General features: G+C 48.7%; 1 protein-coding gene and 2 pseudogenes across 2 annotated transcripts in view; 1 reads left to right on the top strand and 2 right to left on the bottom strand.

Moving 5' to 3' along the window:
• Nucleotides 1-27,498, top strand: part of DNAI1 (dynein axonemal intermediate chain 1) — a 68,424-nt gene that overhangs the window by 22,772 nt on the left and 18,154 nt on the right. For both annotated transcript variants that reach the window (XM_005903039.3, XM_070375441.1), the window contains exons 3-12: nucleotides 1,505-1,603; nucleotides 1,766-1,846; nucleotides 7,530-7,656; nucleotides 7,908-8,017; nucleotides 8,399-8,518; nucleotides 9,646-9,705; nucleotides 12,040-12,174; nucleotides 16,757-16,841; nucleotides 20,108-20,225; nucleotides 20,504-20,547. In XM_005903039.3, the coding sequence (XP_005903101.3) occupies nucleotides 1,505-1,603; nucleotides 1,766-1,846; nucleotides 7,530-7,656; nucleotides 7,908-8,017; nucleotides 8,399-8,518; nucleotides 9,646-9,705; nucleotides 12,040-12,174; nucleotides 16,757-16,841; nucleotides 20,108-20,225; nucleotides 20,504-20,547 (979 nt within the window). The remainder of the gene's footprint in view (nucleotides 1-1,504; nucleotides 1,604-1,765; nucleotides 1,847-7,529; nucleotides 7,657-7,907; nucleotides 8,018-8,398; nucleotides 8,519-9,645; nucleotides 9,706-12,039; nucleotides 12,175-16,756; nucleotides 16,842-20,107; nucleotides 20,226-20,503; nucleotides 20,548-27,498) is intronic.
• Nucleotides 592-749, bottom strand: LOC138988935 (small ribosomal subunit protein eS27-like; annotated as a pseudogene).
• Nucleotides 10,932-11,905, bottom strand: LOC102275353 (large ribosomal subunit protein uL18 pseudogene; annotated as a pseudogene).

Raw genomic sequence — 27,498 nt, 5'->3', positions numbered from 1 at the left:
TATTTAGAGTACTTTCCACTGTCAGTAAATATACTTTCACAGAATCATTTTCAATTAACGCACACTCTTTTACCTTACGTTCATTAAGGCCACTCCATCATTTTGTTCAACCATGCCCCTTTGTTTGACATTTAAATATTTCCTCTTTTTCACTATTATGATCAACCCTCCAACAAACATTCATGCATTTAAATCTTTGGGCCTATCCTTATTTTTTTTTCTTAATATAAATTCCTATACATAGAAATTTGGATCAAGGAGTACAAATAATATGTTGGCCAAAAAGATAGTTCAAGTTTTTCCTTAACATCTTATGGAAAAGCCCAAACAAATATTTTGGCCAACTCAATACTTATTAGGCTTTTGATCAATATTTCCAAATTGCTCTTTAGAAAGGTTGTACTAATTTACAAGTGCCCATTTTCCCACAGCCTCACCAACACTGGATATTGGTTTTGTCTGTTTGGTTTTCTTTGGTTTCAGTTTTAAACAGTTTTTTTGGTTTCATTTTGTTTTGCTTGCTTGCTTGTTTTTTGTGTTCAAAATGTACTGGTTAGGATGGTTTCCCATCCCTCTGGATTCAGGGTGCTTCTAGGGCTGTCTCTGTCTGAAGGAGCATCCTTCTGTAAGCTTTGCAGTTCCTCCTGTAGGCTGGCTGAGGACAGTAGAGCAACACACGGAACTGTTGTTTGTGAGTGTTAGCTAAAGACAGAGGTGATTTTATAGATTCCTGGGCATTTCACATCCATGAAGTAGGAACTGGTGCTCTGCACCAGGTGCTTCTTCTCGTGTCTCCTCTTCTGGACAGGGATGAAGGAGAGCCTCTGTGTTTTCTCATGGGAAAGCGGTCACCGCCCTTCACCAGTTTAATAATGAAAAAATTGCATTGTTTTATTTTCCATGTCTTTGATTGCTAGTGAGGGTGAATATTTTTTAATATGTCATGGGCCACTGTGGCAAGGTATTTAACTGTCTATCAGGGAAAGGGAAAACTTCTAGTTAATTATTATTATTATTATTTTTTTGCTTCAAGGCTGTGATAGGACTATGAGGCTTCAAGTTACAAAGTACAGGGAGTTTTACTGTAACAATAACCTTAAGGTGGCAAACTAGAAGGTAAAATGTGAATGAGAGTTGAAGTAGCTTAAAGAATGGCTGGAGGCCTTTGCACAGCTGGTCCTGGCTATTAGCTTCCAGGCTGCATGGGAAGCAGTAAGAAGGAGCCAGTTCTGGTCTCGCTCCTGGGGCCAAAGACCCAGCACAGTATTCCAGCTAAACCCAGACCCCCAGGTCTGAGGGGGCCATGATCTTCCAGGCAATGAAAACTCCGGTCTGAGCAGTTCCTTTGGACCCTCGCGTGAGCGCTCTGTTGTATGCTTTGTGTTCTATATCTTGGGGCAGAGCTTGGCTTCTGGGAGGATGGTGAATGAAAGGGCTTCTTACAGGGCTGCTTGCTTCTCTAAGCAGGTAAGGCTCTTGTTTCTCATGTGAGGTTTTTGTCCAGGATGAAGACTCAGGGACTGAAGTAGGGGAAGGGACAGATGAATGGGTGCAGTCCAAAGCCACAGTTAAACCCCCTGACCAACTGGACTTGACTGATGCGGTAAGTGAGCAGCATCTTCCTCCCACCCCTTCCACCGCCTCCAGCCTTGGAGATGGACTCTGTGCAGAACCTAGGTTGCCAGATGTCTGCTTACATCGCAGGGTATCTTCAGAGGGGGTGGGGGCCTCTACATTTGACCCTCTTGGTGTTTCTCTCCCTCAGGAGCTGAAGGAGGAGTTCACCCGGATTCTGACGGCCAACAACCCACATGCACCCCAGAACATCGTCAGGTACAGCTTCAAAGTAAGTCATCCTCTCTGGGGTAGAGGCCTCTGGGTGCTCCTGGGCTTGGTAACTTGCTATGTTGCAAAAGCCCCTCAGCTCTTTTTAAAAAAATTTAATTTATTTTTGGCTGTGCCGGGTCTTTGTTGCTGCGTGCAGGCTTTCTCTAGTTGCAGCAAAGGAGAACTACTCTTTAGTTGTGGTGTGCGGGCTTCTCATTGCAGTGGCTTCTTTTGTTGCAGAGCACAGGATCTAGGGCAAAGGCTTCAGTAATTATGGCGCATGGGCTCAGTAGTTGTGGCTCACTGCCTTAGTTGCTCCACAGCATGTGGAGCATGTGGGATCTTCCTGGACAAGGGGTCAAACCTATGTCCCCTGCATTGGCAGGCACATTCTTAACCATTAGACCACCAGGGAAGTCCTGGCTCTCAGTTCTTGCAGAAATCACCTTTAAAGTGAGTTCGCTGGCTGAAACCCTGAGATTTTACATGGAGTTTTCTAGAGATTTTTGAAATTTCTTTACAAATCTTCCTTCAGTCTCACTAATTACATCGTCTTAAGTGCCCTGCAGAGCCACTCTTTTCAAGAATCCTGAAGTGAATAATTTGGTAGGAAAAGTGCTTTTCCAATGTATGTGATGTGTTAGTCACTAACATCAATCACCGGGTCTCCAGAAGCCAGTGCGGCAGTGTCAGGTCCTATATTAGAACTTTTACAGAGGATAGCTCATTAATCCTCAGGGTTTTTTTGCTATAGGAACAATTTTTGTCTTCATTTTATGGAAACAAAGGGTAAATAGAGAAAACAAATTACAAAAGTTACATAGCCAGGATTCAAGGCAAAATTTGAACTCGTTTGATTGGCTCTAAAGCAACATCACACCGCTTCTTTAAAAAAATGGTGTGTATACATACACACGCACAGATACAGAGTTTTGAATATATAAAAGAATTCTAGAAACCCATGGTACTAGCTTCCAAAGATTTGTTGTTGTTGTTGTTTGCTTCAAAAGATTGGAAAGAGCAATGAACACACAATGGAAACTAAACCTCCTTCTCCTGTCCTTTTCCTTGGAGACAGCACACTATGAGCAGTTTCTTTCTCTTTTTTAAAAACAGTTTTATTGAGATATAATTTTTACATACTATAGAATAACCTATTTAAAAGTGTACAATACAATGGCTTTTTGTATATTTACAGATTACGCAACCATCACCACAAGCAATTCTAGAACGTTTTCATTTTCCCCCAAAGAAACCCCATACCTCTTAGTTGCCACTCCCTAGTTTTCCATTTCTTCCAGCCTTAGGCAACCACTAATCCTTTTTTCAGCTTTAGAGATTTGCCTCTTCTGGGCATTTCATACAAGAGAAATCAAATAAATATGTCATCTTTTGTGACTGACTTCTTTTACTTAGCGTACTGTTTTCAAGGTTCATCCATGCTGTAATATGTCCCGGTGCTTTATTTCTTTTTATTGCCAAATAATATTCATCAACTGATGGACATTTGGATTGTTTCTGCTTCTTAGCTATTATGAACAATGCTGCTATGAACATTCATGTACCAGTTTTTGTGAATCTTTTTGTGAGCACACTGCTTTTTATTCAAGATTGAGTAGGCACTGCCTCCACAAAGAGGTTGGGACAAATTCAGGTGTATTTCTTGAGAGGTCCCACACGTGAGTTGTGCTCATGGTGTCCCTCAGGCAGCCCGTTAAGGGGCAGGGGGTAGGTGGCAGAGAGAAGCTGCCTCACGTCCCTGAACTTATGCTGGAGTGCAGCGCACTCTATGAGCTCCTGTTCTTTTGACCTCTGAAAGAGGATCTCTTTGGGACTCAGTGGGAGGCATGCTACAGGCAGAGGATTGGTGTCAATGTACCTCTCTTGCCCTCTTGGAAGCCCAGTTATTAGAAAAGATTCCCGTGAGTCAGCTGCCAGCTGGGTAGCCATGGGCTCCCAAGCAGGCTCACCTCCTCCAACCTTCTAACAGCCTCCCAGGCCTGCCTGGCATTCCTCCCACAGAGCTGGCCTCCAAGTCCTTCCCTGAGATCTAAGAGCTTTAGGTCTCCAAAGCTATTACTTTCCCTTGAAGTGCTGGCCTGGAGAGGCAGAGTGCTCTGATCTAAGCATGCCTCTCCTCCTTGCACAGAAGCAATGGAATCTGAATTCCATCCCTAATTGAAGAGGAAGGTCCTAGTCACTACTGGGGACAGGATGAAGGTGACATCTCAAATGACAACTATATGGATAATTTATTCTCGTGGACATCTCCATTGTCAAAATAATAGCTAGTATTTTTACTGAGCACTTATTATGCGTCAGGCTGTCTGTTTTGAGTGCCTGATAGATTGCTTTCATTATTTTCAGTACTTAACTAGCCTGCAAACTACTCATTCTCATTTTGCAGATGAAGAAATTAAGGCTTAGAGTGGCTAAGCCTAAGATCATGCAGGTAATAGGGAGCAGAATCAAGATTTGGATCCAATTCTGCCCACATCCACAGACCATGCTCTTAAGTACTACACTGTCCCATCTCCCCATCCATCTGTGTTACTGAGAGAGGAAGAACTTTATGGTGACTTTTAAAGGCAGAGTGTCCCATTCTGTGTGCAGAAATAGTGATTCTTTCTGTTCTCCAGGGACAGGTGGGCCTGGTACTAGCCCATGGGCTGGTTTCCTCTGTGGTGAGTTTATCTCAGTGTGCCATACAAAGGTAATACTTTTCTGTATGACTTGAAAAGGGCTGGGGACTTCCCTCATGGTCCAGTGGTTAAGAATCTGCCTGCCAATGCAGGAGACACAAATTCAATTCCGGGACGATCGCATGTACCTCAGAGTAACTAAGCCCATGTGACATAAGTACTGAGCCCATGCTCTAGAGCCCACGAGCCACAACTACCGAAGCCCATGATCCTACAGCCCCTGCTCCACAGTAAGAGAAGACATCCATGCACCACACGAGAAACCCATGAACTAGAGAATAGCCCCTGCTTGCCACAACTAGAGAAAGCCCCCATGCAGGAACGAAGACCCAGCACAGCCAAAAATGAATAAAATAAAATAAAAAAAGGAATGAACCCCTGCTCTCAAACTTTAGGGCTAGGATGCTGATCACTAAGGAGGTAGCCTAGAGGAACCAGACTATAAGCTTTATAAAAGCAGGGATCATATCTGCTTTTGCTAAGCTTTGTATCTCTAGAACCTAGAAAATACTTGGCACATTGTGTCTATTCAAAAATTATTTGTTGGTGAAGGAATGAACAAGGTTTCTTGTGCTTTAATAGTAGCCATGTTTCTCGTTTGCCATGTGACTTGACGAGTGCCAAGCAAGCCCCAATCTTTTCTAGATTTTTGTGATCCTCTTAAGGGATGGGGGACTTGGTGTCTCTGAGGATCTATCCAGCCCTGGCATCCACTAAATAGAGTGGAGAAAAGGCCAGGTCAGGTGTGTTTGATGACTATGTGTGACCTCTCTGAGTTCTGGTAAGGCAGGCAAGATAGAATCTCTTGACATGGATGAAGGAGTCAGTGACAGGTCAATTCAGAGTCACTCAGAGTTGGAAGAATGTATTTTAAAATATGTCTTTGACAGCACATGTAAAATAATGAAATTAGACCATTCTCAAACACCATATACAAAAATAAACTTAAAATGGATTAAAGACCTAAATGTAAGACTGGAAACTATAAAACTCCTAGAGGAAAGCATAGGCAGAACACTCTGACATAAACTGGATCTGTTTCTTAAAGCAAAGGAAATAAAAGCAAAAAGAAACAAATGGGACCTAATTAAATGGTTACCTAATTAAATGATTACCTTTGCACAGCAAAGATAACTGTTGATAAAACAAAAAGACAACCTCTAAATGGGAGAAAATATTTGCAAATGATAAGGAGTTAACATTCAAAATATACAAACAGTTCATATAACTCAACATAAAAAAAAAAAAACCCAAACTGATGGGCAGAAGACCTGATTAGACATCTTTCCAAAGAGGACATGCAGATGGCCAGCATGCACATGAAAGGGTACTCACCATCACTCATCATCAGGGCAATGCAGATCTAAACCACAGTGAGGTATCACCTCACACCTGTCAGAAAGGCTATCATCAAAAGACCACAGATAACAAATGCCGGTGAGGATGCGTACACCGTTGACGGGAATGTAAATTGATGCAGACACTGTGGAAAACAACACAGAGGTTTCTGAAAAAAATTAAAAATAGAACTACTATGCGACCCTGCAGTTCCACTCTGGGAAAAACAAAAACACTACTTCAAAAAGATACATACGCCCCAATGTTCATAGCAGCACTATTTATAATTACCAAGATATGAAAGTAATCTATGCATCCATCAACAGATGAATGGATAAAGATGTGGTGTATATATATACACAATGGAGAACTACTCATAAAAGTAAAATTTTGCCATTAGCAGCAACATGGATGGACTTGGAGGGTATTATGCTAAGTGAAGTAACTCAGAGAAAGACAAACACTGTGTGATATCACTTATATGTGGAATCTAAAAAACACGATGAACTAACAAATTAACAAAAAGAAGCGAACTCGCAGATATAGAGAACAAATCTAGTAGTGTCTAGTGGGGAGAGGGAAGGCGGGAGGGTAGTATAGGAGCAGGGGTATAAGAGGTACACACTGCTGCTGCTGCTGCTAAGTCGCTTCAGTCGTGTCCGACTCTATGAGACCCCATAGATGGCAGCCCACCAGGCTCCCCCGTCCCTGGGATTCTCCAGGCAAGAACACTGGAGTGGGTTGCCATTTCCTTCTCCAATGCATGAAAGTGAAAAGTGAAAGTGAAGTCGCTCAGTTGTGTCCAACTCTTAGCGACCCCATGGACTGCAGCCCACCAGGCTCCTCCGTCCATGGGATTCTCCAGGCAGGAGTACTGGAGTGGGGTGCCATTGCCTTCTCCAAGAGGTACAAACTATTAGGTACTAAATATAAAATAAGCTACAAGGATATGCTGTACAACACAGGAATATAGCAAGTATTTTATAATAACTATTATCAGACAACAACAAAAATTAGAATATAACCTTTAAAATTGTGAATCATTATATTGCACACCTGTAGTACTCTTGCCTGGAAAATCCCATGGACGGAGGAGCCTGGTGGGCTGCAGTCTATGGGGTCGCACAGAGTCGGACACAACTGAGTGACTTCACTTTCACTTTTCACTTTCACGCATTGGAGAAGGCAATGGCAATCCACTCCAGTGTTCTTGCCTGGAGAATCCCAGAGACAGGGGAGCCTGGTGGGCTGCCATCTATGGGGTCGCACAGAGTCAGAAACGACTGAAGCAACTTAGCAGCAGCAGGAGCAACTTATATAATATTGTATGGGTTGGCCAAAAGTTTGTTAGGATTTTTCTGTGAGGTGTTATGAAAAATCCAAGCAAACTTATTGGCCAACCCAATACAACAGCTATACTTCAATAAAATTTAAAAAGAAAAGTAAAAAAAGTCTTAACGAGAACTTAAAAACAACCACAACTTCATTTGTTTTCTCTTCTTGAAACTGGAATGCAGTGAAAACTTCAGGTTAATTGAGGATTTAGTAAGTGATAATTCTGTTAACAGATGGACCGTCTCAGGCCTTTCGAGTGAAGGCAGACTGTATTTAGACGCCAGCCCTTTGGGGATCCCTGGTCTGATGCAGCCCCTTTCTTCCCAGGAAGGCACGTACAAGCTCATTGGCTTTGTGGACCAGCTGGCAGTTCACTTCACCCAGGTCGGGAACCTGATCCCCAAAGACTCGGATGAAGGGCGGCGGCAGCACTACCGTGATGAGTTAGCAGCCAGTAAGCCCCCGGGTCAACCTGAGGCTGCAAAGCCCAGTCCCCTTTCTCTGGTCACTGTAGGGAGGAGGTGGCTAAGCCAGAACACTGCAGAGCCTCTCCTTTCATAAAGTCGAACAGCTGGCTCTCCTGGAGAGGTCTGGGAGAACCCTGGGGCAGGCGAGGTCTGAAAGACAGAAACCAAGAAGGCCTTGCCCTGCCAGGGGATAGGGGAGTGTGTGGGACTTTGGGCTCAACAGCAGTATCCCACCAAGGTTCTCAGGAGTCCGCCAAGGTGGTGATTTCAGAAACAGAAATCCTGGAAGAAGAAGAAGAGCCCAAGGAAGTTGAAGCTGGGAGTCAAACAGATGTGCCTATAGTTGAGGTTCAGTATAATATTGCTGTCCATCCTACCCCTTCCCTGGAGGAGGAAATGGCAACCTACTCCAGTATTTTGCCTGGAAAATCCCATGGACAGAGGAGCCTGGCAGGCTTCGGTCCATGGGGTCACAAAGAGTCAGACACGACTGAGCGTGCACTCGCCCACCCCTTACGGCTCCAGCTTTGGCAGGAGGCTTTAAGGACACTCGGGGGGTGGGGACTGAAGGTGAGAAGTGAAGAGGCCACAGTGCCAAGACCTCTGGCATCATCCTTCCCTCACATTCCCATCCTACCCCAGGACATGACTTCTCCCCACTCCCCACCCCACACCACCTTCTTCTCACCGCTCAGTCCTGGTCCTGTGGGCCTGTTCTTTTCCTCCCAGGCATCTGAGAAAATGGCTGAAGAAGAACTGATGACTCCTAAGCAGCCCAAGGAGCGAAAGCTCACCAACAAGTTCAACTTCAGTGAGAGGGCCTCACAAACCTTCAATAACCCTCTCCGGGTAAAGCAACCCCCCACCCAGCCCCTTTGCCTCTAAGCTCCACACTGTCCATAGTGGGGAAGAAGCAGGCCTAACCCCAACCCCTGCAGCCCTCAGCCTGGCAGGTGATGGGGCAGATGGAACCGTTTCGCTCTCCAAGGAGAGCTGGGAGCATGTGTTCATGTCCCTGTGAGTCATCCAGGCAGGAGTTCAGAGGGAGTAACAAGGAAGCTGGATTCCTCTATCAAGAGACTGAAACATGAATTGGGCCTCAAAGCTGAGGTCAGAGTTTGGGGAAGGTAGAGGAGATGAGAGTGTGCCGGGGAGATAAGACTAGGAGCCAGTTTGACTGAAGCTGATGGTCTCTTTGATAGACTGGCTGGTATTTCCCTGGCTCATAAATATGGAGGAACCTGAGTATGGGCTGAAAGCACCTGTCAGGGTTTCAGGTGAGAGACTCACATATGTAAGGCAGCGTTCTACACAAGTCAATCTGGGAGGAGGGCAGATATTTACAAAAGAAATAAAAGCAAAAAGAAACAAACGGGACCTGGGTAAACTTAAAAGTTTTTGCACAGCAAAGAAAGCCATTGATGAAACAAAAAGACAACCTACTGGATGGGAGAAAATATTTGCAGGGTGGGTTTTTGGCAGCTCCTAACCACCCTCTGTAGTCCCTGTGCTGACACTGAGTAATCTGGGTGAGACATGATGGGGCCGGGGGGCGGGGGGAGGTGCACTCGCCTGGTGAAGCTAGAGACCCCAGCATATGGAAGAAATCATCTTGAGGTGAGGAAGGTTGGCCCAATGGCTTGCCAGAGGTTGACCAGAGCATCTGGAGGCTGGCCAAGGCCTGACTTCTTGTAGATCTGTCCATCCCCCACTTGGAGTTCTTCTTGATTAAAACTGTCACAGTCGGGCTTCAGTGGCCCTACTTTCTAGTTTAGGCTTCTTCTGAAGGAGGCTTGCATAAAAAGTCTAGGCTTTCACTGCATCAGTTTGTCCTTTGCCCAGGCCACCCTTTACTTCCCCAGTGCTGTGTCCCACCCCTCCCTCAGCTCCAAGCAAATGCTTCTCATGTGGCTATACCACTGGGGAAAGAGGAGTTAAGGGCTTTCTGTGGGTCACCTGTTGTCATTGTTCTCTAGGACCGAGAATGTCAGATGGAGCCTCCTCCTAGGACAAACTTTTCAGCCACAGCCAACCAGGTGAGACCCTGGGCCAGTCTAAAAGCCATCACTCCCCACCCCACCCGCATCCATATCCTTGTTTTGCTCCCTCAACAACAAGGGGGACTGGTGTGGTCATAGATTCCTCTGCAAGTCTGCCCTCCTCATCCACCCACTTCCTGGCTCCTTGTCCAGTCTCTGAACTCCAGGCGCATGAGACAGTAGGTCTCTACTCAGAGGGCTTAGAAACAGCCCAGGATAAGACTGTCCAAGGTGGGCACAGGTATGGTTTCTAGAAGTTCCTCCAAGACTGGGGAGAATGTACATTCCCCAGGACTCTCTGCAGCCCGTGGCACCTCACAGCTGACTCCGCAGTGTTAGCAGTCTGACCCTGCCCTTCCAGCAGCCTTCAGTGTTCCTGCAGACCCTCCTTCCCCCTCAAGTCCCATGGGATAACCACACTGATTTGGGCAGGATATGGTGCTAGATAACCTGAGCTCAGTCCCCAACTCTGCTGCTCACACTGTAAGATCCTAGGCAAACCATGTCACTCTTCATGCCTCAGTTTCTTTATTTATCAAATGAGGATGACAAGCAGCTTCACAGGGTTGCTGGAGGGCTCTGAGTGAGATAACAGAAGTACAGTGCAGTGTGCAGGACCGGCCCCTGGGGGAATTATTAAAGGGCGGGCGGATTGCCTCTCTGGCCTGCAGGTGGCAGTGACTACTCAGCTCTGGGGAGCACACAGAGCTACCTGGGGCATTTGCCCAGCCCCTGATCCATGCGGCTTCCTCTGCTACTATCCTTGGGCTTCTCTTGCTGTCAGATCCAGTTAGCAGTAATTCCCTTACTTTTGTTTATCTCTTTATGCTGAGAAGGTATGATCAGGGCTGTAGACAGCCTGTTTATCCCATCTCTATAGTAGGGGGTCATTTTTTAAATTACCTAGTTCAGAGTCTCATAAATCACTAAGAAAAAGGTAATCTAGCTGATCACTGCCCATTTGTTCTGCCAGGCGGAGGTGGTAGGCTGGAACGATACTGATCTCCAGCTGATAACCAAGCCCCTGGATTGCAGGGTGGAAATACCAGCTTTCAGGGGTGCCCTGAGAGTCCCTTCATTACTGTCCTAGAGCTGACCATTAGCAGTGAGTGTCACTAAATGCATAATTGCAGTGGGCCAAGTAGAGGTTGCTATGAAGGCATGTGACTGGGTTTATTTTTTATTTTTTTTTCTTGTTCAATAAGTTTATTATTGTTTTATCTGAAAAATCTTGATAGAAAATTGTGGTTTGGTTTAACTCTCAGCAGCTCGTTCCTGAGCTCTAAGGAAGCTTGCCTTCTTCTGAGCTACCCGATCATTCTCCTGGGCAAGTGACATTTTGGGACGGTTCCACCTCTTCTTTTTAACTTCTTTCTTAGGCTTCTTCTCATACACTGGATTCTCTCTTATTGCAGCATGAGCTTTCTTATACATCTCCTCCATGTCTGGAGTTATGTTGTTCTTTATGTACTGAGAGAATTGTTTCTTGTAAGCATCTTCATCTTCAGTCAGGTAGTGCATGTAATCTGCAACATTTTGCCCCATGATGTGCTTTCGGTGTACCTCAGCACTGAATTCTTTGCTTTCTGAATCATAACCAGGGAACCGTTTGGTACTGTGAGGGATAGACAAGCCTCCATCGACAGCTCCCTTTAGGGCCCCAAAAACTTTATTCCCAGTAGTAGTTCTGGCAAGTCCTGCATCCAAGTAACAGGTGAAGGCACCAGGTTGACCATCAATGCTTTCCACATTGTATTCATCTCCAGTCACCTCGACTTGCCCTTCATAAATTTTGTCCATACCAAACCTATTAAGAAGCCTGCAGGCCAGCAGCAGGCCAGTACAATATGCCGCAGCATAATTTGTCAGGCCAACCTTCACACCATATTTTGGGAGTTCGTGAGCATAAGCTGCACAAACTATCATATCTCCTTTTATACGGGCATAAGCAATCTGACAAATGATATCTCTGTTCGTTACACAAATAATCATTCTGTATTTAGGTGTGTTGTACTTATTTTTATCTTGGATTACCAATCGTTTCCGAGCATAGTAGTCAGTTTTCCCCTCTTGCCTTCTTCTGAATTTCACTTGGTATCTCTTGAAGTAGGCCTTGTTCTTGACAACTTTAACAAACCCCATCCTGTGGATCAGAACCCAGACTCCGCGGCTTGCCACAGAGCTGCAGAACCAGCATGGCTCCAGGGGGGGGGCGGGGGGGAGGAAAGCGTGACTGGGTTTAGGATCACCTCCTCAAGCCCTAAAGGCTGAAGAGCTGGCCAGGTGAAGATTGTGCCCTGAGATGATCCTTCTCATCTTGCCTTTGCCTAGTGGGAGATCTATGATGCCTACATGGAAGAGCTCGAGAAGCAGGAAAAGACTAAAGAGAAGGAGAAGACAAAGACGCCAGTGGCTAAAAAGATGGGGAAAATGGCCATGAGGAAGATGACATCTATGGAGTCCCAGGTTTGGCGAGGGCTCCCATGGCTCTGTCACAGAGAGTGACTAAGTGGGCTCTTGGCTCCTGGGTAGAAAGAAGCCTGGCTGTCTGGTAGGACTTCACAGACACTTAAGGGCAGGGGGCATGCTAGTGATACTTATGAACAGCCCTTTCCTTGTAGGAAAGTGTGAGGAGAGCTATAACTGCCTCTGGCATTCCACACATTCCTCCCCCTCCCCCCCCAACAATTTCTTATAGGTCTGGAGGCTAGCAGGAATTCAGAATTGTCGGGCTAGGGGACAGCGGGACACATGCTATTCTATGCTATGCTAAGTCACTTCAGTCATGTCCGACTCTGTGTGACCCCATAGACGGCAGCCACCAGGCTCCCCCGTCCCTGGGATTCCCCAGGCAAGAACACTGGAGTGGGTTGCCATTTCCTTCTCCAATGCATGAAAGTGAAAAGTGAAAGCGAAGTTACTCAGTCGTGTCCAACTCTTAGCGACCCCATGGACTGCAGCCTACCAGGCTCCTCCATCCATGGGATTCTCCAGGCAAAAGTACTGGAGTGGGGTGCCATTGCCTGATATGCACCTTGGGAGAGCTGGGGAGGCTTCCCAGGACAGAGTGGCATGTGAGGATAAGGCTCCACCTCCTTGGGCAAAAGCTCATGAGGTTTGAGAGGGAGATTTGCTTTTTGGGCTTCAGTCCTTGGGTTTACTTGCACTCAATTCTTCAGGTCCAGGAGGCAAGTCAGAGCTAATCACAGGTACCAGAGAGCCCAGGCCAATGAGTGACCACCCTGGGTTGAATTTGCAATGAAGAGCTATGCAGGAGTCATAGTAGAGGTCATGGTTGGGAGCTCACTGTGTGTGTAGCCAGCATAGGTTGGGGTTCATCATGGAAGTTACAGTGAAAAGTCACTGCAGGGATGGTCACCACAGGGAGATGCTGAGGGGCCATGTGTATCCCTTCAATAGAGAGAGAGCTGGGTCAGGAGCCAGGGTCCCAGTATGAAGATCAGGATGAGTCTGATCTGCAATTGGGCAGGAAGGACAAGTTCCACAGAAAGCTAAGGTCATGTTCAGCACCTTGGAGAGCTCCCAACAGCTCTCAGGGAAGTAGTTCTGCTCCACCCTGGAATCTAAACCAGATCACACTCTCCCTTTCTCTGAAGTATGCCCACTTCCACTCAATTCCACGCCCAGGATAAAGTCACATTTTAGGGGAGGTTTGAGGGTTCCAGGCCCTGACTAAATAGGAGCTGTACAGTTGAGTTTCATGTAATCAGAGCAAGCACTTGGTGATCATGACTGTGCTGGTATTGGAACCCTGAGGTGAAAGCTAAGTCCTGGCCCTGCATTTGTCTCGTCCAGACCCTTAACTTGCCCTGCACTGTTCTCTAGAGTTTAGGGGCTTCAGGGGGGCTACTGGCCTGGATCAAGATTCACTTGAAGATTCATCAGGGTTTGGCTCTCTACTGGGAGCATGGTTAAAGAAACCTTAACTGCAGTCACCAGGACCCATGAAGTAAAAGAAAGATCCCTTTGACTAAGGCTGAAAATTGTCCTTAGGTCTCAACCCTACCAGAATTGGTGTCTAACACCCTCAGGGATGCAGGACCACACCAGGTTCTTCTAGCTTGGTTAACACGAAAAGCTGTGATGTAGGCAGATTCCAGCCCTCTGGACCAAGAAATGCAGTAAAGCAGGATACTGGGGGTATAACATAGCCAGTTAACACTTTAGTATTCCAGGTTGTCGCAGAGCACAAGTTTGAGTTTCCTGAGTCATACAGCAAATTCCCACTGGCTATCTATTTAATATATGTAGTGTATATGCTTCCATGAGTGGGAGGGAGGTTCAAGGAGGGGACATATATACACCTATGGCTGATTCATGTTGATGTATGGCAGAAACCGACACATTATTATAAAGCAATTATCCTGCAAATAAAAATAAATAAATTAAAAATAATACTTTAGTATTCTATTCAGCCTTCCCCCAAGGGAACTGATTTCTAACTGTGGATCCTAAGTACTAGGACAGGCTCTCTGTAGACCAGAGTGGAGGTAAGAGTTGCCTTCCCCTTTGCTGAGGCTCAGCATGTGAACAAAGTCATACCCCTTTCTCTGAGACCTGGATCTGATTAGGTTGGTATAAAACTCAAAAGTATGGGAGAGGAGAAAGCAGAGTAACTTCATGATAGGGTCTGCAGTTTTAGATCTCAGGTTTCTGTCTCATTAATGATTTGGGTGAATGTACAGAAATGAATGCAAGCTTTTCTGATCTGAACAATTAGGACAGGAATGGGGGAAAGGGCTCAGAGGCCACAAGTTCAGTCAGAACCAATAAAAAGCCACATCTGTTCCAGTAGCATAGTTTCCCAAACCACACTCTCTCCTCAGAGCACATCTGGAGCCCTGAGTCTCCCAGGACCAGGCTGGTCATCTAGGGAGGGATGGCTCTTTGTGTGGGGCTCAGAGCATGGGCCCTGGAGTCCATAGATTTGAGTTTACATCCTGACTTTGTCACCGAGCTGAAAAATTTAAAAACTTGTTCTCTCATCTGTGGTGGTGGTTTAGTTGCTAAGTCGTGTCTGACTCTTTGCAACTCCATGGATTGTAGCCCACCAGGCTCCTCTGTCCATGGGATTTTTCAGGCAAGAGTACTGGAGAGGGTTGCGATTTCCTTCTCCAGGGCATCTTCTTGACCCAGGGGTCAAACCTGTATCTCCTGCATTGGCAGGTGGATTCTTTACCAACCCAAGGAAACAGCCTAATGATACCTGATTTGCAAGCTTGTCTTGAGAACCCAAGATGATGTATGCACAGCCCCCAAGATAGTCCTTGCTTGATCCTGGTTGATAGGTGTTGATTGTTAAGAGGCCACCAAAGCTGATGGAGCTGGGCGGGGCCACCTGAAGGAGTACTGACTTGAGGAAAGAGGTACTGTCCTCCCACATCAGAGGAGCTGTCCCCCGGCACACACACCTTTCTGTGGCTGGAGGACAGAGTTAGGACCATGGGGATAACCATGGGGACCATAGAACTCAGGGAAGTAGGTTTCAGTTAACAGGCTATCTGACCACACAAAATACCACCTGGCATGGGGAGAAACACTTGCCAGGAAGCTGCTGAGGGGGACAGATTCTTGCTTTGGGTCAGAGGGTAGGGGGAGTAGCTGGTTCCAGGTGAGCTCTGAGGCTTATGATTATAAGACTCCAGTGAATGTCCTTGGTGAGTGTTCTGGAGTCAGTTTTGAAAACTGATGAAAGAGTCTCAAAGGGCAGCCCCCATGTGTGACTTTGTCAGTCCCCACCACACCAGGCTGCATGTTCCCTCTGACACCACCATCACTGTTACCACTGGGTCCTGGGTGAATAACACCACGGCGATTATTACACGTCCTACAAGTATTAGGGTCCTACAATGACCCTATGACTCAGAAGGCATCATCCATCCCTCTATGGCAGGAGTACTCTAAGTCACAGAGACCTTCATGTACCTAAGGTTGCCATTGGGCTCCTAATCTGTGCGGGGGTGGGGGTGGGGAATGCAGACCTGGGTGGCCCCAGAACCCATTCTCTTAACCTCTGTGCAATGCTGGCAGTCCTGGAAAAGCGTGTCCCAGAGAGCCGTGGCCCTCTGGGGCCCCTTGGAGTGCTGTCCACTCCATGGTTCATTCCAGCCACCTGCCCTAGACATGTTGGACCTGTCTTGCCAGCCCCAAACTCTTCGCTCCTCTCTCAACCTGCTGTAGTGGTGTTCCATTGAGGATTTATGGAATTTCACATGATAATGAACTTGTTTTTTGTTCAAATTGAGTCATTTTTCCCTGATATGAAACTTCCTGCTTTGTCTTTGGCCATGGGCAGGGCCTTGAGTTAGAAGTCAGTTCTAACTGACTTTCCCCTCCCTGGACCTTCCCCTCAACTTTTTTTTAAAATTTGTTTTTAATTGAAGGATAATTACTTTACAATATTGGTTTGATTTCTGCCATACATCAACATGAATTAGCCATAGGTGTATACACGCCCCTCCCTCTTGAACCTCCCTCCCACTTTCCACCCTTTCCTACCCCTCTAGATTGTTACAGAGCCCCAGTTCCAATTCCCTGAGTCATACAGCAAATTTCCATTGGCTATCTATTTTATATACCCCTCAACTTTTGACTGAATAAGTTGGACCACAAGATTTCTGGGACCTTTAACGGGAGTCCTTGTTGTTGCTGAGGCTGCTGAAACCTCTGTCCCCACCAGAGAAGCCTCCTCCCGGCCCTGTCTGCTCTCCCCTCCAGTACCCCTTCTGGGCTCTCCTCAGGGCCCTGTCTTGTGTTTAGAGATGAGCCATCTCCAGAATAAACTCAGGATGAAAGAGCAGGAGGCAAGCTTTACCTAGGGGCCAACTATGGCAGTGCAGACTCCTCATGCCACTTGTGAGCTGGGCATTCCTGGAAGAGGGTGGTGAGGAAAACCTTTACAGAGCTATCTGGGGTGGGCGGGGTCAGAGAGGCTTTGCTGAACCGATTGCAAGTCAGGGCTATAGCTCAGGGCGAGACCTTCCAGAATGGTGGCTTATGAGGACCGGTGGCCCCTGTATCTCCACAGAGTGATGACATCACCAAAGTGACCCAAGCAGCTAAAATCGTGGAGCGGATGGTCAACCAAAACACATATGATGATGTTGCTCAGGGTAAGATTTAAAGTGCCAGCAACTGCTATTATTACTTTATTAAAAATCGCTCATACAAAGTGAGTATTTGAGTGTTCCATGCTGGGTCCTAAAGGGGCAAGAGGACCTCCTCTGTATGTCACAAGGGAAATAAGACTTACACAGTTCAAACAGGAACCATGGCATAAGAAAAAATGGGTGTGGTGATGTGATCTGACAATGGTGCATAAAGACACCAGCACGCTAGTTATTTAATGTCATCTTCCCCGCAATCGTGGGAGGCAGTGGAGCAGAGATTTTATCCCTTCTCCACACACGAGGAAGCCAAGGCCAAGGGCACCCAAACCTGGGTCTTAAGCCTCCTAATTCCGTGTTCTGTTCTCTGCTCTGCCCAGCTTAGGGACAATCTAAGTGCTAGACTGCAGACAGAGACTGCTCTGGTCTCCTCGAGAACAGAGGAGGAGGAAGTGAGCAGTGGCCACGGTCATGGAAGGCTTTAGGGAGGGCTGAGCTGGATGCCAAGGGATAAGCGGCATCTGAGTGGGAGATTAGCGGAGGGCAGATGTTTGGGCAGGGGACAGCACAAGCAGTGACTCACTCAGTAGTGAAAATGAATGGAAAGGACTCTGGAGACGAGGGACAGCAGGCTCATTGTCCCTGACGGGGGCTCTCTTGGAAAGCGGGGAGAATTCAGGCTGGAGAGATGGTTGGAGCCAGTTAAGAAATGGCCTTGAATATTGCACAGGGAACCAGAGCTTTCTCTGCAGAGTTCAAAGCTTCCGCTAGTCAGGAACAGAGCCTGAGGACAGCAGGGCTGAGGAGGTGGGAGGGTATGACGAGGCGGAAGATGGGGCAGAGGCGAGGATGAGGTTCAGATGTGGGTCGAGTGGGCCTTTCTACACCTTACTGAGAATGCATCTTCAGCAGTGGAGAAAAAGGAGCAGTTATAATAGTGAAAAACAAGCAGCAGCCCTCCCTGAGAATAGCCTCTCTACCAGGTGTTGGGCTGTGCCATTTACACGCATTATTTTATTTCATCCTGACAGCCACCCTGTCAGGTGAATACCACTACGACCTCCATTTTAAGGATGAGACATTCAGGCTGAAAGGTTGCCACTTGTTCCAAACCACAGCTAGCCTGAGGTGTGAGGGACACAGTCGGGACTCGAAGACAGGTCCCCCGGACCCAGAGCCTAAGCACTTCAGCGCGAGACCACAGAGTAACTGATCTGGAAGAGACATTTCAAATAAACACTCAATAGGTCTATGCGAGTCATTAATTAGTGATGTGGTGAAGCAAGAGATTGATTCAGAAATGCTTAAATCCTGGGGGCCTGGGAAATTCTGGCGTCTTTGACAGAGCCAGGGAAATGGAATCCTTCCCATGGCATGAACAGCACATTCCCAAGTGGCTTGTATTTCCCTGAGAGGTTGTGCATTTATTTGGAGCGGCTGCCTCCCCGGAGTTGGCAGTTCCCCACTGCTGGCTGATCTCCTCTGCTGACAGCCCAGGGCTCTTCTCCGTGACTTGATGCTCATTGCTCACCCATGGGACAGAAAAACCAGGGCTGCCAAGACCAGCCGCCTAAACAAGCCCCCTTGTTATCATTCAGGCTGGAAAACGACCTTGAGTGCTTTTCAGAGCTGTCAAAAGTACACGGCAGCTGTGAATGAATTTGTCACTCACACAGCTTGGCTTCCTGAAACCCAGCCTCTGCAAGCAGCCCACTGAAGGGCTGCAAACATGATTAATATCCATGGAGAAATTGGCCTTGGTGAACCTTTTTCATTTATAAGAACACAGGCACATAAAAATGCATTGAACTTTGATTTTTTTTTAATTGCATACACTTTTCCCTTTGGGAAAGTGTATTTGTGAAGGAGAAGTGAAAACAGAAGTGTTACCAATTAATCTCTCTGAAATGAAGTCTTTTCAAAGACAGTCTGAGCTCAGGGATTTCTGATGTGATCAAGGCTCACGCCTCTGACCACTCTAATCCTTTTTTGTTCTGAGCCATTTTTGAGGATTTGGTGTAAGTCCCCAAACATCAAAGTGTGGGACATTGGGAGAGAGGCTGGGGCTGTGCCCGGGCTTGTCCTTGACCGTGGTGGAGAGGGTCATTTTCTACTGGGGCACCCTTGGTTGGAAAGAAGACTGAGAACTGGTTCCCTTTTGTTGATATATTTTGTTGCCTTCTTTGAACAATCACCGGGTGCCCGCTCTGTGGCTGGCCCTGTGCTAGGCACTGTGGGTCCAGAGATGATAACACTGTGCTTCCTGTTCCCCTAGAGCTGTGGGCTGGGGGAGACAGGCAAAAGGACACAGAGAGGCAACAGTGTGTGGCCCATGTCTCAGCAGACCAGAGGCAGGGGTGGGGCGGAGGAGGAGGTGAACTCTGTCTGCTCAGCAACAAAGTGAAGGCCTCACAGAGGAGCTTGATCTGGATCTAGAGTGAGTGGGAGTTTCCAGGAGGAGCAGAGCATTTTCGACACTTTGATGTAGAGAGTATGTGAACAGCTGGCTGGAGGTGACGTGGTAGTGGGTTGGAGCCTTGGTTCAATCAGGAAGCTCCTGTGCCAGGGGAGTCACCAAGGGGTTTTCAGGGCAGTGGGGAGCTGGTTTATTTGTTCTCCCCCTCATGGCTCTGTGGAACGTGGACTGGAGGAGGAATGTCTGGAGGTAGGGAGACCAGCTGGGAGGCTGGTGTAGTAGTCTGGGTGATGGCTGTTGGGGACTGAGCCTAGACTGTGGCTATGGAGCTGGAGAGAAGTGAATGGATTAAAAAGATTATCAGAAGGAAAATATGAGGAATGATGAAAAGAGATCAGTGAAGGATTACCAAAATTTCTGGTATAGACAAGTAGAAAGATGGATGCGGCTTCTGCCTAAGTTAAAGGAAACAAGAGGTAGAGAGAGTTTAGGGCAGGAGATGAACTTGAGTTCAGAGCACCCATGAGGGAGCCAGGCAGCTTCACTGTGGTGAGCTTGGCAGTGAATATGAAGATGGGGAAACTTGGAATTTTATCCTCAGGGACATAGCCACTTTAGTGTCATTTACCTCCAAAAACAACGATAACAGTAACAACAACATTACAGAGAGCTTACTCTGTGCCAGGTATTTTTCTAAGTACTTTACATGTATTAGCAATGAATCCTCACAGTAGTCCTTTGAGGTAGGTATTCTTACTATTCCCACTCGGACACACAAAGAGGTTAATTGTTTTGGCCAAAGAGGTACAGACAGAAAACAGTAGTCCAGGGCTGACTCAGTCTGTGTGTGTTTAAGATTTTAAGTACTATGAGGATGCTGCTGACGAGTATCGGGACCAGGAGGGTACCCTGCTGCCTCTTTGGAAGTTCCAAAATGACAAAGCGAAGCGCCTGGCCGTCACCGCCCTCTGCTGGTGAGTAGAGGCATTGCAGAAAACCTGGAGTGCCTGAGCACCTGCTGGGTACCAAGCCACAAGCAAGCAGCTCCTACCCAAGCTCAACCACCTTGAAGGTGACCCGTAGCATTATGGGAAAAAGTGAGACTGGGATTCTTATGGAACCTCCCTAGGTCTCTAAGGTCAACAGTGTCTGTCTGCAGTGCAGTTAAGGCACCAGGGTACATGGGAGGGCTTGTGTCCATGGGCAAACCATGTCCATTTCCTAGGCTGATGGGTTCTTATTTCTTTTGCAGGAATCCAAAGTACAACGATCTGTTTGCAGTGGGACATGGCTCCTGTAAGTCATCTGGCTATTTGTTCATCTGCTTACTCAACCAACAAACACTAAGTACCTACTCAGTGCAGAACTCTTTGCCAGGTGTGAAAGATACAGAGATGACTAAGATCTAGTCACACTGCCCAGTCTAGGGGAGAAGCCCCACTGTCACACTGGCAATTAGTGCTGCGTGAAGGAATATGCCAAAATGAGCCTAGAAGGAGTTATTACGGTGAAGAAAGAGGGGCAGAGGACTTCCGTCTGAGGCAGCAGCAAAGGTCGGGAGGCAGGAGAGATACGGGAGGAAATGAGGCTGTAGAAGGGGGCAGGGTAGCCCCAAAGGGCTTGGTAAGCCATCCCAGGAAGCTTGGACCTTCTCTCAAAGGGAAACCACTGAAGGAATTTAAGAAGGGCAGGGACACAACCACTACAGGGAGGAATTGCAGGCAGGAGACTGGAGGCTAGAGACAGTTGGGAGACTAGGGAAGGCATTCCAAAGAGAGGGCAGGCTCGGAACCACCAGCGTGGAGTGAAGCTGGAGAAGTGGGCTTGAGAAGCATGAGAAGGTGGACTGGACCAGACCTGGGAGGGCCTGGATGGTGGGGTCTGCATGAAGAGAGTTTCCAGAGCAGCCCCTGGAGCAGGTGGAGGACAAGGGTTTGATGTTCATCGCTGGCCCCTGTCCCCTCGGAGACCACTGCCTTATGGGATGTTCTCTCCCCGCCAGCTTCCCTCACCCCTCAGTGGGAGGCAGCACTGTGGGAACTGTGTGGCTTTCCTTCGTGATTCCTGGGCCCTGCAGAAGCCCCTGCCTCCCCTCTGGACTGGACATTCCCCCTTCCTAACAGGAGAGGGCCCCAGACTTCATGCAAGCCGCAGCTCCCCAGGCTGACAGCGTGCTTTCTGGCTAAGAGAATGAGCTTCTGCAAACAGAAAAACCTTCCCATTCTCCAAGCTGCTGCTGGCTGGCAGGCGTACAAGCTCCCGGTCTCTGCCCCTCAGACCGCCTGTCCGCCCAGCCCATTCTTTGCCTGGGGTGGGGGAGGGAGGCGAGGGCCAAGAGGAGTGGGTGTTTGTCATTCCTCTCAGCGAGGAAACCCTTGGAGCTGCTCCCAGTCTCATGGTCTGGGCCGCCTCCGAGGATGCCCTAAATGCCCGCTTTGTGTCCCCTCTCCTGAGGGTAGGCTGCTGCCAAGCAGGAGGCACCCACCCCCTCTGGCAGGGAGCTAGCACATTCCTCCCTCTGCTGCAGCTACTGGGCCTGGACGTGGGCCGGGTGCTGAGCGGGCCTCCTAGGAGTGGGTGTGGACCCCTCTCTGGGGCTGCTCTCAGCCCAGGCTCTTTGCCCAGGACAGAGGTGGGGAGAGTGGGGAGGCTCCCCAGCAGGTGGGAGGAGAAACTGCTTCAGCTCTCCTGTCTCCTCCTTTCACCGAGGGCCAGAGTGGAATGTCAGCTGGCTGGGGTCATATAGAGGTTGTCCTTGGGGGCAGTGTTAGCCAGAGGCAGTGGTGCAGAGTGACGCCCCCACCAGGAATTGATGGCCCCAATTCCAACGGGCCCAGTGGCCTCTTTTGAGCAGGCGTGCGCCCTCGAAGGGTCTCTTTGTCCTTTGTTGGCCACACCCACATGTCTGGGTAGCACCACTATCAGCTGCAGACCTTCTGGCTGGAGGGTCACTTCCCAGTGACGTGACCTGGAGCTGAAAGCTGCTCTGAGCCTTGGTTTTTCCCCTGGTGACCTGGAGACGCTGATGCCTGGTACCCTCTGTCATTAGACACACGTGGAAGAAAAGCAGCAAATGTGCCCCTTGAGCTGTAGGAACCGTATGCACAGAAAGGACGAATGTTGCTGATTTGTCTGTCTTTCTGTTTCCTAGCTTTCCGGCAGGGCTGCAGAAAGAGGGGCCTGTTGGGGACAGGGAGGAGTCAGACGAGGCCCCACCTCTTCTCTTAGACAGCTGGGCCCAGCAGAGGCGGTGGTATTACTCTCACTGGCACGGGAGCTGTTGACCAGCTTTCCACTGGGCATCTATTCCTCAGAGCCTTGCACATCTCAGTACCACCCTGCAGAGGCCTGAGCAGAGCCAGGCTGGACTGGGACTCAAAGGGCTCCTGCATTCACTCCTGAGGTTCCCCCAGGGAGCCCCATGCTGCAGATACCCAGGTGTCTCCTTGGAAGAAAGTGAGCAAAGCCAAGGCCGGGAAAAAGGCACCCTAATGTCCGGATGGGTTGCCGTGAGGAGCAGCTGCTCACCAGCCTCCATCACCCTATCTTTGAAAATTCCCAGATGCCCGCCTCCCATCATCAGACTTTGCCTCATGTGGACAAACGCTGAAGTGAGAGTTTGGGTTTGTTGTTGGGCTTGACCCCGATGAGTTCAGCCCAGGGCTCTTTTTGCCTGGGATACCCCAATGTTGACTCTCTAACCTGGTCAAATAAGACTCGGGCAGGGGAAGGCAGGCACCTAGGAAGGACTGGGGCCGAGCCCACGTTTGGGCACAAGGCCGGCTGGCTGGAGCCAGACTGGGAGCAAGCAGGTGAGGAACAGAGCTTAGGCAAGTTTGGGCACAAGGCCGGCTGGCTGGAGCCAGACTGGGAGCAAGCAGGTGGGGAACAGAGCTTAGGCAATTGCCTGCAACAACACAGAGCAGTCACACCTGCCTTCCCTCGTGGCTGCTGGGCACCAGGTGGTGGGCATGTCAGGCTGCATACAGGGCTGAGACTGGGGTTCCCCCTGGGGCCAGGCTTCGTGTCTCAGCTGAGTGGAGAAAGGCTGTCAGCAGGTAAGAGCAGATGGAGGAACACTGGAGGGCAGAGGAAGGTGGTCTAGGAAGAGATGGCCCACGGGGCAAAGCTGAGGTGCAGTTGTGTCAGCCTGCTACACTGAGGGGGTGCTTTCCAGCCCATTAGGCCATTCACAGCAGGGAAGTGGGGACTCCTCGTGATCTGTCAGGCAGGGATGGTGGATCAGATCCTAGACCCTGTGTGTGTCCTGACTGGCTCTCACACAGGAGACAGGGAGGAAACCTCCCAGCAGGTCATGTCTTAGAAGGGCGGACGAGCCAGCTGACCTTCTGCCCAGCCTCGGAGGGACAGCACCCTCAAAAGTGGCCAAAGTCAGGCCCTGAGCCCCAGGGCCATATTACACCCATTCCCACTCTGTCCCACCGCCTCCTGGTCGGTCCCTCAGCCTGCCCAGGTCAGGGATCCACTTGTAAGGGATTTAAATCTTCCCTGGTCATTTATTTGTCAGCTTCACTAATTAAGCAGTGTTAATTTCATTTACTGAAAATGGAAATTCATCCACCTCATTTCTCCCCGTTCATCCTCCACACACAAAATCCATCACTCCTCAGCTGCAGGCTGCGTAAAATTTACAGGACTAATTATGTTGTCAGGTCTCTTTGTAAATACAGTCCATAAAGGCCACTGTGCTCGCCGGGTTGTAGTGCAAGGGCATTCCTGTTGTTAGTTTAATTACTGGTTAGTTATTTAGGTTCTCAAATGTTTGCCTCATTTTCCCTAAATCAAATTAAATGTCCCGCTTGATGTATTCTGTCTCCAAGGCCTTGCTCTTATTTCCCACACTGTTTAAATATCCCAACTTCTAATTGGGTGAGAGCTCTAGGAAAAGCCCAGATGCCTGGAAGGCTGGATCCAGCCTGGCACCACAGTCTCAGGGTCACACTGGCAGTTTGGAACCCTGTAACACTGATGTCCCTTCTTGGGGGCAGCCCTGGGCTCGTCCCCTGCCTTTGGAGACTGAAAATCCTAACCCAAGGGACAGTCTGTGCCTAGAGTCCAAGAGGGCAGGACTGGGATGTGGGAAACTGAGAAGGGTTTCCTTATTGTCATCAGGAGAGCTGGGGGTCATTAGCTTCCATCCCCCTGATTTCTGGAGGGACTGCTTCCAAATCACCCTAGAAAATGTATCACCTATGGCCTGTTGGGCTGCCCCCCACCACAGACCTGCTAGCCCCACATCGCCCCACTGTGAGACCAGAGAAGGAGAAAGTGATAGAGAAACCCACAACTTAAACGTAACTGGATAGAGAGTCTTGTAAGTCAGAAGCAAAAGGTCCCTACCACATATGTCAGGTCGCAGATAGGACATGGCAAAAACCTTCACTGCTGGGGGAGGAGGAGCCTACCATTTATAGGGGAATTGACATCGGGTTGGCTCATCAGTCTCCAGGGAAACCAGCAGCTGGGTGGGGGGCAAGCACTTAGGTAGCTGTTGAGTAAGCCCTGTGATTAAGAGGATTGGAAAGTCATGTGAGCAGGTGGAGGTGAAGCAGAGGCTGGTTGACTGGGGGATGTGCAGGGAGCAAGAGAGCAACCATCTTGAGTGACCTCTTCCTCTGATTCCTAAAAGTAGAATTTGGGTCACACTTAGCTGTGACCCAGTTAGTTTGACTTTGTTGTTGTTCAGTCGCTATGTCACGCCCAACTCTTTGTGACCCCGTGGACTGCAGCACACCAGGCTTCCCTGTCCTTCACTATCTCCCAGAGTTTGCTCAAACTCATGTCCATTGAGCCAGTGATGCCATCCAACCACCTCATCGTCTGTTGTCTCATTCTCCTCCTGTCATCAATCTTTCCCAGCATCAGAGTCTGTTCCTATGAGTCAGCTCTTTGCATCAGGTGGCCAAAGTATTGGAGCTTCATGACTATTCAGGGTTAATTCCTTCAGGATTGACTGATTTGAACATAACGGCTCAAAACAACACAAATCTATTGTCTTACAGTTCTGGAGGTCAGCGTCTAAAATGGGTTTTGCTGAGCAAAAATCAGATGTCAGCAGGGCTTTGTTCCTTTTGGAGGTTTGGAGGGCCATCCATTTCCTTGTCTTTCTTAGCTTCAAGGCTGCCCGATTTCCATGGCTTGTGGCCTCTTTCCAGCTAGCAAGTGTCTCATTCTGACGTCGGCTTCTGGTGTCAGTGCTCTGACCTGCCTGCCTCCCTCCTTCCCTTATAAGGACCCCTGTGATTACACTGGTTCTACCCAGATAATCCAGGATAATCTCCCCATCTCAAGGCCTTAACTTAATCACATCTACAAAATCCCTTTTGCTGTGCAAAGTAACATATTTATGGGCTCTGGGGATTAGGACACGGACATGGGGGGAGGGCATTATTCTGCCCACCACAGCCCCTCTGAGTGCCTCTTACATGACTTAATAAGGGAATCATCAAACAGCTGCTGCCTTGGGCTCAAGCCCTGGGCCGGATTCATCAGGGAGCTTGCAGGAAGAGAGGAGGAGGCCTGCTGGCTGTCGCTGGCTTGGCACCCTTGTCTCTGCAGCTTGGCACCTACTTCTCTCTGACTGCTGGCCTGGCTTAAGCCGGATGCCCCAACATGCCCTCTGCCTCCTCTGCACTCCCTAAATCCTAAGCAGAATCCCAGGCTTCTCCTGACAGTCAGGACTCTCCAGAGCGGCCCCTTACCATCTAGAGCTCTGGGCAGGGGTGGGGTAGTGGCGCTGCCTGGGCCCCAGAAGAGGGTGCTGAGGGCAGTGAGAGCTTCAGTCGATTGTGGAATGAAGCCACCCTTCCCCTGAGACAGTGGCTTTCTGAGAATGGCCAGATCACACTCTATTAGGAAGTTGACTCTCCTCCCCCAAATCTCCTGAATCACTGAAGGCCAGAGTCAGAGAGGCCGTAGAGATTATCCAGCAAGGCAGGGTTAGCAGGAGGCAGCTCTCCTTCTGAGAGAGGAAGCCTTCTGGGCCATGCCATGCCATGCTCCATCCTTTGGTGGCAGGCTAAGGAAAAATCTACTCGCAATAGTGATACACCTGTAATAATAGAGTACAGGTAGAGGAATTCCAGGGGGTAGGTGGGCACTCATAGTGGAGAAGCCGAATGGTCTAGAAGGCTTCTTGGAGAAGGCAAAATTACAAAGTGAAGCTAAGGCCAGACCAGTGGCCCTCCCTCTCCCCCTGTCTTGGAGTCACAGGCCAGATGGTTTATCACCTCTCCCTTCTCCCTTCCTCGCTCTCTCCCTTTCCCCCTTCCTCTGTTCCTCTTTCCCTGCCACCCAGCCAACATAGATTCACTGAAATCCCATGGCCCAGAGGAACCTGAAATTCCTTCACCGGCCCCAGACATCATGGCTCCTGCCTCTTTATATAATGGAGTGTGGAACTGGGTCCACACTTCTGTGTCGCTGGACCTTCCGTCCTGTGCTGGGGAGCCAGGTAGTTTGTGGGATTCAGGATCAAGTACCCCAGGGCCCAGGGCTCTGTGAGCCTTGAACGTGATGGGATTCTACCACTCACTGGGAACTGAGGCACTGGGTGTGATATTGATGTCAATGTCTTACTGGGACTTCTGATGACCTGGTCGGTGGCATCATACTGGGAATGATGGCAGGCTGGGCAGTGATGTCACCAGGACTGCTGGTAGCCTCAGCGATGATGTCACATGGAGACCACTGGTGGTCTGAGTGGTGATGTCATTTTAGGACTTTTGGAAGACAGGATGATGCTCTCCTGTAGCACGGTTGCAGGTTGGGGCCCTGACATCACCCTGGGTACACTTATAGGATAGAATAGTGAGGGTTCATAGGGGTCCAGAGTCAGGGACAAGAACATCATAGAATAAGATGGAGAGGAAGCCCTAGCTGAATTAGAGTTTTTCTCTATTTTCCTGGTGTGGTTTGGCAGACAAAGCCCTGAATTGGAATTCAGGAAACACATGGTCTAACCATGATTAGAAGCTGTGATCTTTATGTCAGGACGGCTTGTTTGGTTGAAGGTAACAGAGATCACTTGAGCCAGGTTAAGAACGGGAGGCTTACTGTCAGGATGTGTGTGGCCTGGGAGCGCTGGCAGGATCTAAGGCTTTAGTGTGGCCGGTTGCTTGCTCTCTGTGTCCCTGTCTTATGAAATCCATGCTTATCTCTGCCAGAACTTTCCTCTCATCACAAGTGGCTGCCCTGGCCTTTACGCATCCCCTTGTCCAGATTCTG

This window comes from Bos mutus, chromosome 8, assembly GCF_027580195.1.
Source record: "Bos mutus isolate GX-2022 chromosome 8, NWIPB_WYAK_1.1, whole genome shotgun sequence".
NCBI classification, from domain to species: domain Eukaryota; kingdom Metazoa; phylum Chordata; class Mammalia; order Artiodactyla; family Bovidae; genus Bos; species Bos mutus.
Note: the sequence above shows the minus strand (reverse complement) of the source record. Positions and strands in the feature narration are given on the sequence as shown.